Below are 15,213 nucleotides of genomic sequence, written 5' to 3' on the forward strand. Positions count from 1 at the left end.
GACATAGGAAATAATTTAAATGACTCACTCGATCATTTATTTTTTATTCAATCATATTTAGTAATTAAACATATAACCTCTTCATGACTTTCTGCATAATTAAATCTGAGCATTAATAGGAAAGAAATATGTCGTATCTAAACATCTGTCAATATACCTGTTCAAACCAGCTTTCACTGATATTCATGCATTATAAAAGATCAGGATTTTCTCTCTTATGGCTTTATATAGGCTGATTTCCTCATTTGTAATGACTCTTAAATGACGACTTAAGTGTTCGAGTCTGTTGGAACTTTTCCTGCTTAGATATTTATAGGACTAGAAAACAGCCAACCTTAATGAGGCACATTCTAATAAATGACACAGACAGCTGCTGGGACTGAGTGTAATATTTAAACTAAACGTTGAATTCGGGTTTTTATATGGAACATAACGTTAAAAACAAAAATAATGATGGGATAGGTGGCTATTAAGAACCTACCCGAGAGTTAATGTGTTTAAAAACATTAACAAACTTAATTTCGAGTGACAAATTGGTCTTAGAACTGTCATGGACAAAAGACGCCTTCGACTATGTCTACACTAATCCGGATTCATTTGAAAACAGTGTTTTCATCTAAAAACGCTCCGTGTCCACATTACATTTTCAATAACTTTCTTATCCACACTGAAACATAAAAAACCCTTAAGCCCCTATACTGCGCATGTGTTAAACGTAAGGCGCTTCGACGGACGTAATTTCCACCTGCCGTTTTTTTACTTTCCGGCTCTTTGAAATGTCACGGCGATGTTGCTCGCTGCTGCGAGTAACACATGAGAATAAAGACGTCCAAAACAAATACAAAGAAATACTGACGAAATATTGTTTGAAATGTTTTTGAAATATTGTCTGACTGCGTCACATGACTACAGTTGCGTCATCATTTCCGAAAGCCTCAATTCATTGAAAATGCCCAGGCATTTTCAAATTTATCCACTTTGGAGAGTGTCTCAATGTGGACAGAAGGCCAAAACGTAGAGAAATGTATGCCGTTTGATGTCCACAGTCACCAAAGACAAAATAAATGAATGCATAAATGATATTCATCAGTCAAGGTCAATGGAGAACCTTGAATACAATATCATAATAAAATTGTAAACTGTGGTAAAGTAATTAGGTTGAGCAATTACAATACAATATGAGTGCTTGTCTTGGTTTCTACAATGTACAGTGACCCACTGACACTTTAACAAGAAGCACTCTTTCTCTCCTTCCCTGTTTCACTCCCTCTCAGGTAACTGGCAGTTCACGGAGTGCGGCAAGGCGAGCAGACCTTGATGAATATTCACACGATTCACATTATGCATGCTGTCGAATTAGCATAATTGCAGTAATGTGTGCCAAAAGCTCAGCGAGACATGATGGAGGAGTCAGCCAGAAACCACAGACTAACCCTTTCATTTAGCTTAGAATTTCTCTACTACACCCAAACACAATTAGTACACAGTCTTCTCATACAAAACAACATCATAAACAAAATGTTAAGAAAGAAAAGGAGGGCACTTTTTAATGAGTGTCGCTGTTAAAGACCTGCACCCTTGCAAGTAAAAATTAAACTCTCTCGTATGTTGTAGTTAAGTTTGGTATTTTACTACAGCCATACTTTTGTTCCCAGGTAGACGATCTGGCCTCCGTAGCTGCACACAGACTGATAACAAGCCTTCTCTCCCACCAAAGCCTGCAGAATAAGAGACCACAAAGATACATGATATATCTGTATTATAAGTGTCTATATAACTAAATAAGGGGTGTGGTCTGTGTTTGTTAGTCACAGTGAAGGGGTGTGGCATGTGTTTGTTAGTCTCAGTGAAGGGGTGTCGCCTTTGTTTGTTAGTCCCAGTGAAGGAGTGTCGCCTTTGTTTGTTAGTCACAGTGAAGGGGTGTGGCCTTTGTTTGTTAGTCACAGTGAAGGGGTGTGGCCTTTGTTTGTTAGTCACAGTGAAGGGGTGTGGCCTTTGTTTGTTAGTCACAGTGAAGGGGTGTGGCCTTTGTTTGTTAGTCACAGTGAAGGGGTGTGGCCTTTGTTTGTTAGTCACAGTGAAGGGGTGTGGCCTTTGTTTGTTAGTCAGAGTGAAGGGGTGTGGCCTTTGTTTGCTAGTCACAGTGAAGGGGTGTGGCCTTTGTTTGTTAGTCCCAGTGAAGGGGTGTGGCCTTTGTTTGTTAGTCCCAGTGAAGGGGTGTGGCCTTTGTTTGTTAGTCCCAGTGAAGGGGTGTGGCCTTTGTTTGTTAGTCCCAGTGAAGGGGTGTGGCCTTTGTTTGTTAGTCCCAGTGAAGGGGTGTGGCCTTTGTTTGTTAGTCCCAGTGAAGGGGTGTGGCCTTTGTTTGTTAGTCCCAGTGAAGGGGTGTGGCCTTTGTTTGTTAGTCACAGTGAAGGGGTGTGGCCTTTGTTTGTTAGTCCCAGTGAAGGGGTGTGGCCTTTGTTTGTTAGTCCCAGTGAAGGGGTGTGACCTTTGTTTGTTAGTCACAGTGAAGGGGTGTGGCCTGTGTTTGTTAGTCACAGTGAAGGGGTGTGGCCTGTGTTTGTTAGTCACAGTGAAGGAGTGTCGCCTTTGTTTGTTAGTCAGAGTGAAGGGGTGTGGCCTTTGTTTGTTAGTCACAGTGAAGGGGTGTGGCCTGTGTTTGTTAGTCACAGTGAAGGAGTGTCGCCTTTGTTTTTTTAGTCACAGTGAAGGAGTGTCGCCTTTGTTTGTTAGTCAGAGTGAAGGGGTGTGGTCTGTTTTTGTCAGTCACAGTGATAAACCAAAAAAGAGGCGTGGTCTCTGTGCCAGTCAGTCAAAGTGAACCATAAAAGAGGTGTGGTCTCTGTGCCAGTCAGTCAAAGTGAAGGGGGTGTGGCCTGTGATTTTCAGTCTCAATAAAAAAAAATCATGGCCTATGTGTCGGTCAGTTACCGTGAGGGAGGCGTGGCCAATGTGTCCGTCAGTCATAGCCTGTTAATCGTTTAACTTCAATAATTATATAGGTTAAGAGGTGTTGTACAAGCTGCACATTTGCCAGTGAAAACAACACTGCTATTAGCTTAATGTCCCATATCTGTTCATTTCAGATGTCTTTACTGAAGCTCTTTGCTGATAAATCTTGTCACCTACCAGAGCCTGGCTGACGTTGCCCCCTGTAGCAAGCGATTTAAAATGACTGCTGTTGTAGACAAGCTGCACCTCGGCCAGGTCCAGAGTTTCCAGCTCCTCCTGACTGGGCCGATCCACCACGTGCAGCTTCTCTCCACTGTCCATTAACACCAGAGTCCGAGGATTCATCCACTAACGGAGACAGACAAAGAAGTTCAAAAAATTGTTGTCTTGTTTTTTTGCCATTTAAACTTACTTTTAGGAGTTTTAGCTGGCATTTTCATAAAATGTCTGTGAAAAATGGGTAAAATGTATACTGTTGTTAATATGTACTGTATACTATGCAACATTCTGATTATGTTGTGATTAATAATTTCTAATATAATCATCCACCTCTAGAAGATCTGCTTTCATAAGAAATGATAAAGGAAAGACAGAAAACCGCCAGAGGCACAAACTGTGTTGACTGGTGAAGGCTTCTGCTGTATAAACAGAACAGGATCGTTCAATGCTGGAACAATTCTATTGGTGTGTGTGTGTGTGTTTGTGTGTGTGTGTGTGTGTGTGTAGGATGTGTTTAATGTGGGAATTTGATCACAGAGGCGAAAGCCAGAGGGATGTACTCACTGTCAGACTGATAAGGTCACAGTTGAGTTGGAGCTGTCGCTGTTTGATGACGTGGACAGTTCCAGATTCGTCCTTCTTCACCTGCAAACACACACACGAACACACACAGACAACTGTCAATCATATCCCCTATGAGCATGTTTCATGTTCAGTGGTAGCATGTGTTAATGTTTGTTAACGTCTATAACCATGAAGGGATGTGAATCTAAAAACATTACATTTGGTTTTTTATTTATTTTTTTGATCACCCTTGTAAAGTTGTACATTTTGATTTATTTTCCAGTATAATAATAATCACATGATGCTTCTAAATAATAATTATAATTTTCACAATTTTACAAGCTATGTATGAATTTTCAGAATATAGGACCTTAAAAAGTTCATTCATTCACTCATTTTCTACCGCTTATCCGAACTATCTCGGGTCACGGGGAGCCTGTGCCTATCTCAGGCGTCATTGGGCATCAAGGCAGGATACACCCTGGACGGAGTGCCAACCCATCACAGGGCACACACACACACTCTCATTCACTTACGCAATCACACACTACGGACAATTTTCCAGAGATGCCAATCAACCTACCATGCATATCTTTGGCCCGGGGGAGGAAACCGGAGTACCCGGAGGAAACCCCCGAGGCACGGGGAGAACATGCAAACTCCACACACACAAGGCGGAGGAGGGAATCGAACCCCCAACCCTGGAGGTGTGAGGCGAACGTGCTAACCACTAAGCCACTGTGCCCCCCCCCTTAAAAAGTTATTAAATGAAAAAATCATGTGAACTTGAAAATGCAACTAAAAAATATCATGGTACGGCTCTATGGCTTTATTTATTTATTACTTTATTTAAATACAGTATAAAATACAAGTCTTTTTATTATTCCAAAAACACAGGAGTGCAAACTTTAATTAGTTATCCATTTCCACCCAGAACGTTTGGATTTGCTCTGTCTGTGGCTGAATCTCTGAAGGTGTTCAAATTGAACATCTTATCGACTGCACAACATTGTTATATTACATTATACCCTATTCAGCGTGCATAGCTATCAAATGAATAGAAATCCATTTGAGATTTATATCCATAACTGGGTGACTTATTCCTGCTTGAGGAACGGTGGCAAAAACCAATAAAAAACGAATCAGACACTGAAATTTTGTGTAATTGTCCAAAATCTTTCAGCAGGGATTCACAGTGTGTCTCAGAATCTGTTCTTTCTTTCCGAGTGTATAAAATGCTCGTTATTCTTACCAGCAGGAAGTGGACAGTGTTTCCTCTACAGAAGGCGAGGATGGGGTTCACTGCTTTCTGTGCCGCTACAAACTGCCATGCCAACTGGGGCACGCTGGCAGGGTCTGTCTGCAGTCATAACAACAGGAGAAAAAAAAACAACAACAATTGACTGTCAAACAAAAGTACAGAGAAAGAAAACAAGAGATAAAAACGTAACCCTCACGAACAGGGACCAATCACATACGCACAAAGAGACATATGCAAATTCACAGGAGACGTGAGGGAAGTGAACAAAACGTTTTTTTTTTCTGGAACAATCAGTGCGAGTCAGGCTCTGACTGAATGAAGGACTCCAGACTGACTGGACGCCACTTATCATTCCAATACCGGCAGACATAAGCGTTCAGATCAAGCACCGTGGCTTCACACGACGCTCTATGTCCCTGGCAGTCTAATGGCGGGAGAGAAAGAAAGAGGGGAAAAAAAGGCCTATTGAGGAAAATAATTATGCCTCTCTACCAGAGCTCTACAGCCGAGAGAGACGATGATGCAGAGAGAATGAGAAAAGTGTCAGCACGCATTGTGCCTGTGGGTGGCTTCGCCTGACAGAAAGAAAAAAGACAGAAAGAGTAAAAAATGAGAAAGACAAAGAGAAAGAAAGTGATAGAAAGTGCCAAAGAGGTTAAAGGGGGGGGCTGTCTTTAAGTACAGATTTCACATCAAAACACACACAAACATACACACACAGTTATACATGCTAATTGTTATATATGATATAGAGATGATGCAAATGTGTTATATTGCCCAGCTCTAATACACACACACATACACACACACACACACACACATACACACATACACACATACACCTAATGATGATTCTGCACAATACCTTGCCATATGGAAAAGTCATCCAGACCTTTAGAGACGGCTTCAGTCCGATCACTAGAATCTGAGAGAGAGAGAGAGAGAGAGAGAGAGAGAGAGAGAGACAGAGAGAGACAGAGGGAGGGAGAGACAAAGAGAGAGAGAGTGACTACTGTTCATTAACAGTGTTCTCAGCCCACGCAGGTGTTAATGTGAAGGAGAAACAGAAGAAGGTGTGTGTAAGCGTATGTGAGTGTATAATGAGGTACGCAGAATGAGAAATGAATATCAGCAGCTGCTTGTTTATCTGTTTGATTTCTCATAGCATTCATAACGTTTATATGGTGGCACATAAAAGTGAAACTTTCTCTTATTTTCAACTATATCGAGCTCTAAAAAGTAAAACTTTTTTTAACTCTTACATGTAATGAAAATTTTGCATGTAAAGATTTCCTTTCCGGGGGCACGGAGCACGTTCGCCTCACACCTCCAGGGTCGGGGTTCGATTCCCGCCTCCACCTTGTGTGTGTGGAGTTTGCATGTTCTCCCCGTGCCTCGGGGGTTTCCTCCGGGTACTCCGGTTTCCTCCCCCGGTCCAAAGACATGCATGGTAGGTTGATTGGCATCTCTGGAAAATTGTCCATAGTGTGTGATTGTGTGAGTGAATGAGAGTGTGTGTGTGTGCCCTGTGATGGGTTGGCACTCCGTCCAGGGTGTATCCTGCCTTGATGCCCGATGACGCCTGAGATAGGCACAGGCTCCCCGTGACCCGAGGTAGTTAAGCGGTAGAAGATAAGCGGTAGAAGATGAATGAGTGAGAGAGTGAGAGATTTCCTTTCCTTTGAAGACTTCGTTCAAACTAGATACACCAATAGCTTATTTTTTATAATTAATTTTTTTAATATAATATTGTCAGGAATGTATAAATAATGACAGACCTTTAGTGTAAGGATATGTGTAAGAATTATTTAAACATCTGATACAGAGTCTCTCTATGAAAGAGACCATCTTCAGTGGTTCATGTGATATGGACATATAGTGAAGCTGTATTGCTGATCATTATGATAAAAGAAAGGTAGTATTCTTTGAAATATATCAGTAATTAATAAATAAATGCAATTTTTTTAATGACTCTGACATACCTAATGTCTATTACAGTCAGAAGGTGTAGGAGAATGGCAGGGGGAATTAGTGTGTGTGTGTGTGTGTGTGTGTGTGTGTGTGTGTGTGAGTGAGACCTTGGTGAGTGAGGCCATGGCCAGCAGGCAGTAGTGAGTGATTGGATGGTCTTTAAGCTCAGGGGCTGCATGCAGGGGCTCAACGCAGCACACCTCCCCCTTACTGCCACTGAACAAACACCGAGACTCACATGTCCTCATCCCCATCACCCTCCTGCTGAGAAAAAAGAGGTAAAAAAGAAAATAAGAAAGCGAGTGAGACAAAATGAAAGTGCGAGGACAAATAAAATCATCAAGACTTTCAGCAGTCTGCAGTCAAACCCATTACTCTGTGTGATAGCAGTGATCAGTAAATGACTCGCGGCTCTTCAATCACTCAGCAGCCACACAAACACACACACACACACACACACACACACACACACACGACAGAGAGATGATGCATAACCAGCGGCATGCAATTTCAAGAAATGAAGAAATCAAGAAATGCAAAATAAAAGGCTCCTGTAGTAATCACATCTCTGAATTGATTCGATTCTCATTGCATTCATTCAAAATTGATCAGAGTAACTAGCGCAGACGTCTGCATGTCACAAACAAATATGGTACGATGGTATCCCGCTGTATGATCAATAGAATTTTCTTCTTCCTAACAAGTTAGAGTTAAGTTTAGGAGGCGGCAGACGCTGGAAAATAAAGCTCTACTGCCTCCTGCTGAAAAAATGCGTTATTTCATCTTGCTATAACAACGATGTTATTATAACATTATAACAAATGTCAGTCTCAAATCAGCTTTACAGAAGAATAGAAACAGAATAAAAATGTAAAAGTTTAAAATTAAAAGTTACTATTCATCGCTAACAGGTATCCCTAGCAATGAAGCTGAAACAATCCTCTCAATCCACAATGAAACTTGTCTTCTAAACTTAAAATTAGTTTCCCCAAACAATAACAGGTTTGACTGTAGATCATAGACCTGACATACATTAATGAACCGGTTTACACACCAGCTAGTTTGAGAACTTTGTGGAAAAGCTTAGATCAATTATTTTAGCTAGCTAGCTAGCTTGTTTTTAGCTAATAACACAGGACAGCCATGTGTTTATTTACTGCAAGCATTGGTTTGCAAAAAAACTTCTGTTTGTGTAACAGTTAAATGTAGGGTGACCAGAATTTTTTTTTTTTATGGGGGGGGGGATTCATGAATTCATACAAATGTGTCAACATGTTGATCTCGACCGACACGAAAACATGGAAAATTTTTGTTTTAATTCGTCAGTGAACTTACACTTGCGTTTCGGCATGGCTGAAGATGCCGGGTAGCCATGCGCTTTGCCAGCGGTAAACAAGGCGCTTGAGGTGACTGACCAATTAAATGTGTACAGAGAATACTATCGACCAATGACGGTAGCTCTACACCCTACACTTCCACTCAATGCAAAGCGAACTGTAGGGGGAGGGCGTGACTAATATGTGAATGAAAGAGAGAGCAATGCAAATTCGCCGTAAACACGTTTGAGGCTAGAATAACAAAATCCCGGACGATTTAGAAATTCCGCCCGGACACATTTTTAGGTTTCAAAAAGAGGACATGTCCGGGCAAAAGAGGACGTCTGGTCACCCTAGTTAAATGTCTGTGTGAGCTAACTGCTAATAGTGTGTAATTTGGGTTTGTTTTTTTTCTTGCCCTATAACAATGACTGATACAGACTTAGTATTTGTTTAAGATTAGATACTTCTGTTAATTAACTAATTACGCATCACCAGCTAATTCTTAAGCACCTCATACAATCGTTACTAGCTAGAAAAGTCCCACAAACTAAAGTACAACCAGATATTTACTTTCATATTAAAATAAAGTCAACAGGTTCTGTGTTTTTATCATTGCCTGAGGTAAAAATAAATAAATAAATAAAAAATAGTGGGGAATTCCCCTCAGCTGTGTTTGCTAACATTCTGGCACAATACATGAAGTATTTTAATAGAAAACTTATTTTATACTTGTTCATGTTAATTTCTAATGTATTATGGTTAATATTTGCCCAGATACAAGCTACGGCTTTTGTGTTTGTGATTTTAAAAAGGTTATTTTATAGAATAAGGCTTGACAGGTTCAGGCTAGATGGAGAGAATTGCTACTCAGTCTATGTGTTGTATTATAATGTTGGACTACAGGATACAAAACACAGCTAGTCTTCTACACCAAGTGCAGTCAAAGAAAATTTACAAAAGGTCCAGTAGACATCAAATTTCTCGCTCAACAACTAACATGACTGACAGATGAGAGAAATTACCTTTTAGTGCTTAACCATTAACAATGCATTTTAAAGCTATAAACAAGACAAAGTGGCTTTGTTCTGTTTCACAGTTGTTTCATGTTATTACTTTTAACTAGATTTCGCTTTGCTAATCACAACAGAGAGAATAAATAAATGAAAACCCAGTTTTCTGAGGTAATTTCTTTAGCCCTGTAGCTAGACTCTGATCCGATAAGCCGCTTTCAGAGAAATAATTGACATTAATGGATGTGATTGGATAAGATTCACAAATATGAACAGATTCATAAAGAAAAGAGGAGCTGCGCCACAGTAGTTTTTGTAGCACTGTTGGTTGATTGCTGATTTAATGACTTTAACATGTGCTTTTCTGTATTAAAATTCCAACTGGTTATTGTGCTTTCTCACCTGAACGATAGTTCAAAGACAGACCCGCCGCTGTCGTTACACACAGCAAGCGTCGGTAGATCTGTGAACTGAAAAAAAGAGGCTGACATTTCTTTCACATCATTTTTTTTTGGCAGTTATAGGAAGGTTCAACATGCTCATATGACAGACGGTCAAGTAATGTCTACCTTGACGTGCAAAATGGCCGTGCCGGGTGGATGGGCATCGGTGATGGTGCGCAGGAGCTTCCCGTTAGCCAAATCCCACATGGTAATCTGAATAAAAATACAGTGGACATTTAGACAGAGCAGGTAGGAATAAAATATGGAAAGGCACCAGTTGATTGTATCTAATGTAACCTCACAAAGGTGTGTGTGTGTGTGTGTGTGTGTGTGTGTGTTTTGTCGTACTTGTCCTTTAGCAAAGCCACACAGCAGACGTGTGCAGTCATGGTTAATACTGAGAGCAGACACTGCACCATACTCCGCTCCTGTCGCCGTGGTACCCAAGCACAGCCTCAGCGCCTGGTGCTGATCTGTAACAACCCATAACACTCAAAATGCAGGGCTCTGTGCAAAGTTTCAGACATTTTTTTTAAACAATAAAATAGAGGTAATCCAATTTTTCAGGAGAAGAAGTGGGGAGAGAAAAGAAGCTGTTGAAATCTCAAAAGAGAAACATGCTTGTAACAAAGTGTTACATTGGAGAAACAAACGAGAAGCCAACAGGCAACCAGCGTTCATGCCATTAGCAAAAGAACCTCCTGTGGCCCAAAACAAAAAATGAGAAACACAGCCTTGATGTAGCATGCTGCAAATCCACAGTCGTCATTAAGCTTATGGACAGGACAGACCGAATGCTGCTTCCGCACAACACAACAGGATTTACTTTACCTTTTCCTGATCAATCCACAGAGGACATGGCAAATCAGAAAGACAGTCCACAAGAGTTTATTATATATTGTATACTGAACTGTATAATATATATTAGTTTATACTTTATATTATAACTGGCACATCACAATGCAATACTAAAGACAAAATCATTAAGGAACAAGAAAAATTCAGTCCTTTAGTGTGTGGGAAGTCATTTCTATTTACATTTAAGCTTTGAATTTAACTCCTACACACACACACACACTGTCACACACACTGTCACACACACACACTGTCACACACACACTGACACACACACACTGACACACACACACTGACACACACACACACTGTCACACACACACACACACACACACACACACACACACTGTCACCACACACACACACACTGTCACCACACACACACACACTGTCACCACACACACACTGTCACCACACACACACACTGTCACCACACACACACACACACACACACTGTCACCACACACACACACACACACACACACACACACACTGTCACCACACACACACACACTGTCACCACACACACACACTGTCACCACACACACACACACTGTCACCACACACACACACACACTGTCACCACACACACACACACACACTGTCACCACACACACACACACACACTGTCACCACACACACACACACTGTCACCACACACACACACACACTGTCACCGCACACACACACACCCGCACACACACACACCCGCACACACACACACTGTCACACACACACACACACACTGTCACACACACACTGTCACACACACACACACTGTCACACACACACCCGCACACACACACCCGCACACACCCACACACCCGCACACACCCGCACACACACCCGCACACACACACACACCCGCACACACACCCGCACACACACACCCGCACACACACACCCGCACACACACACCCGCACACACACACCCGCACACACACACCCGCACACACACACCCGCACACACACACCCGCACACACACACCCGCACACACACACCCGCACACACACACACCCGCACACACACACACACCCACCCACACACACCCACCCACACACACCCACAGGTGGGAGGAAACTGGAAAACACTGTGAAGCTCAAATACAACCCACAACCCCAATGTATCACCCATTTCAAATGTAAATTATGAAGAAAATATAAAAAAAAATATTTAAACCCAAAATACTCAAAACTATGAAATCACAATCCAGACTTTTTTTTGACTCGAAGAATTATATTTTTTTTCATACTTTTAAAAGAACAAGGTGCTGCATGCCTCTCATAAATCTTTCCCCCTTTGACACTATTTAACAGTAGCTCTTTAAACTGCATGTTTTTATCTCCTATAATCTTGCTAGAGTTTACAGGAGATAACCAGCTTCCTATGATTGTTACTGAGTGCTTTGTTCCGCAGCAAAATGAGTGGAACATGGATCGATATCTCACTGTTCTACAGAGAGAATGTCTTTAGACTTCAGTTAAGTTTTTTTCCATCTTCTTCATCTTTCTGAGTTTTCGAATGTGAGTGATTATAGGGCAGGAAAACAATACACTAAATGCATGACCTAGACTGAGCTTACAGACAATGCAAACATTGTCAACATCTGTGTATCCTACTGCTTGTCTATTTTGTATCTTTTGTGCTTGTGTTTTGTGATGACATTGTGGTTTTAAGGATGATGCTATAATAAATAAATCGGTATAAGGACATGGACAATTACAGATTTTGAAGTTGTGCTTACCAAAGACCAGAGCAAGGCCATGCGACGTTCCCACGGCGATAACACTGGATACAGTCTGAAAACACAAGCAACAGGTTTTCATACAAACACACAAATACATGTAGATACACACATGCATTAACACATGAGTATAGACACAAGTACACACACACCCATACACAGACATATGCACACTGCTACATGCGCACTCTCACTTGGAGTAAGTCCCGAATCATATAAAACACAAAAGATTCAAAGGAATTTGGCCTTGAAACAGGAGGACTTACGATTGCTGTTGGCAAGCCTGCATCAACTTTGTCCTGGAAAAAAAAAAAAAAACATTTAAACCTCACATCCTCACACACAGGCTCTCACATCCTCTTCTGAATACAAGTGTAAAAACAGATAAATCAGAATTAGCACAATTCTTAATAGTCATGATTCAAATAAAGCAAGTATAAACTGTGTGTGTGTGTGTGTGTGTGTGTGTGTGTGTGTGGCTGAAAATAAAAAAACAATAATGTTTTTTTTTAGCCCCTCACTACAAAATGTCTACAGATACTACTGACCTAGCCCCGCCCTTTAAAGCAGCTTAAACTCTGAAAGCTCGAAACTGAACAGAACATTTCTTTTTCTTCAGTCTATAGAAGCTACAGGAGCTACAATGAAGAACTAAAACCATGAACAGAAATTAACAGACACTATGATGCTTACAGCAGCGGAGACGAGCTGAGCCGAGATGCCTTTCAGTACATTGTGTCTCAGAACTGAGCCGTGGACTGTTGCATTGGTCTCTACTGCCTTCCTCCTTCTGCAAAAAACACACACACACATATATACAAAGAGATATACACACAGATACACACACACATATACATACACACACACATATACACACACACACACATACACATATACACACACACACACATACACATATACACACACACACATACATATACACACACACACACACACACACACACACACACACACACACACACACACACACACACACACATATATATACACACACACACATATACAAAGAGATATACACACAGATACACACACACACATATACACACACACATACACATATACACACACACTCATACACATACACATACACATACACACACACACACACACACACACATATACACACATATATATACACACACACATATATACACACACACACACACACACACACATATACACACACACAGACTTTTGTTATTAGTCTCTCCATTATTTAATTTATTATATCATTTAATATGTCATTTATTATATCATTCAGGTCCAAATGATATTGCATAACAGTCAGTCTAATAATTTTTCATGTGTGTGTTTGTATTATGTGTGTATTTGTATGTATGTATGTGTGTGTTTCACCTCTTTAGATGTGCACGGTCTCCACTGTCTGAACTCGCGAGGGAAGACGTCTCACAGGAATGCGCATCCATGTTCTCTGTGTTCAAAAGGCATGTGTCCTCCAGGACGAAGGGTTCGTCCTCATCCTCAGGCTACAGACACACAAAAATACCCCCACAATATTACGAGAGACAAGCTATTCACATACACCACCATTCTCTACTTACTATTAAACACTAACATGCCATTAACAGACTAACAGATTAACAGACTTTCCAGAACAGACATGCCTTTATTTACCTTTTTTATTCATAACTCAAAAATAGAGTGTTGTAGCTCTATTGCTTATACAACATTTCATACTGTATGTATGAGAAGATCTGAAAGAAATCTGAAGGTTTTATTTGTCTCATCGCTCTCACAATTTCCTCAGTGTTACTTGCTCTACAGAGAACAGTGAAATCGCTCACCTCATTCAGAATACTCTCTAAAGTCGGCGGAGTGTCAACTTGAGGGATGTCAAACTCTTTGTCATCAATCTGCAACATGTGATAAAAGACACATTACACATAAAAGACACACAAAAGTCACTCACTCCATGAGGTCACAGCTCCAGCTGTGTTAATAAAGACACCGATATGATACTATATCTGAAAGAAAAATCCAATGATCCTAATTCTGACTGATTACAGCTAAAGAGCCACAGACACACACAGATAAAGGCAAGACTGTAAATAGGGACTGTTAACATACGAATTTAGAGAGAGAGAGAGAGAGAGAGAGAGAGAGAGAGAGAGAGAGATACAGAGATACAGAGATACACAGAGATACAGACAAAGATAGAAACAGACAGATATAGAGAGGGACAGATAAAGAGATAGAGAGACAGGGATACAGAAAGAGAGATACAGACAGAGAGACAGACAGGGAGATACAGCGAGAAAGAGAGAGACACAGAGAAACAGCGATACAGAGAGACAGAGAGAGAGAGAGAGAGAGAGAGAAAGAGAGAGGTACAAACAGAGAGAGATACAAACAGAGAGATGCAAACAGAGAGAGATAGACACAGTGAGAGAGACAGAGAGACAGAGACAGACAGAGAAAGACACAGAGAAACAGAGATACAAAGATACAGAGAGATACAGATACACAGAGAGATACAGATACACAGAGAGACATAAAGAGATACAGATACACAGAGATACAGATACACAGAGATACAGACTGAGACATAAAGAGACAGGGATACAGACAGAGACATATAGAGACAGAGATACAGACAGAGACATACAGAGACAGAGTTACAGAGACACAGAGATACAGAGATACAGATACACAGAGATACAGATACACAGAGATACAGACTGAGACAAAGAGACAGAGATACAGACAGAGACATATAGAGACAGAGATACAGACAGAGACATACAGAGACAGAGTTACAGAGACACAGAGATACAGAGACACAGAGACAGAGATACAGAGACACAGAAACAGAGATACAGAGATACAGAAACA

At 40.9% G+C, this 15,213-nt stretch overlaps 1 protein-coding gene across 3 annotated transcripts in view; it reads right to left on the minus strand.

Moving 5' to 3' along the window:
• Nucleotides 1-15,213, minus strand: part of vps8 (VPS8 subunit of CORVET complex) — a 109,561-nt gene that overhangs the window by 93,170 nt on the left and 1,178 nt on the right. For 2 of the 3 annotated variants that reach the window (XM_060860734.1, XM_060860733.1), the window contains exons 2-15: nt 14,166-14,234; nt 13,717-13,847; nt 13,033-13,129; nt 12,606-12,638; nt 12,340-12,394; nt 10,088-10,212; nt 9,866-9,952; nt 9,699-9,766; nt 7,075-7,231; nt 5,862-5,921; nt 4,988-5,095; nt 3,736-3,816; nt 3,130-3,300; nt 1,644-1,718 (exon numbers count right to left, since the gene is read on the minus strand). In XM_060860734.1, coding sequence (XP_060716717.1) covers nt 1,644-1,718; nt 3,130-3,300; nt 3,736-3,816; nt 4,988-5,095; nt 5,862-5,921; nt 7,075-7,231; nt 9,699-9,766; nt 9,866-9,952; nt 10,088-10,212; nt 12,340-12,394; nt 12,606-12,638; nt 13,033-13,129; nt 13,717-13,847; nt 14,166-14,234 — 1,317 coding nt within the window. The remainder of the gene's footprint in view (nt 1-1,643; nt 1,719-3,129; nt 3,301-3,735; nt 3,817-4,987; nt 5,096-5,861; nt 5,922-7,074; nt 7,232-9,698; nt 9,767-9,865; nt 9,953-10,087; nt 10,213-12,339; nt 12,395-12,605; nt 12,639-13,032; nt 13,130-13,716; nt 13,848-14,165; nt 14,235-15,213) is intronic. The other variant, XM_060860735.1, reaches the window with a different exon arrangement.

The sequence above is a fragment of the Tachysurus vachellii genome, chromosome 24, assembly GCF_030014155.1.
Source record: "Tachysurus vachellii isolate PV-2020 chromosome 24, HZAU_Pvac_v1, whole genome shotgun sequence".
Lineage (NCBI taxonomy): Eukaryota > Metazoa > Chordata > Actinopteri > Siluriformes > Bagridae > Tachysurus > Tachysurus vachellii.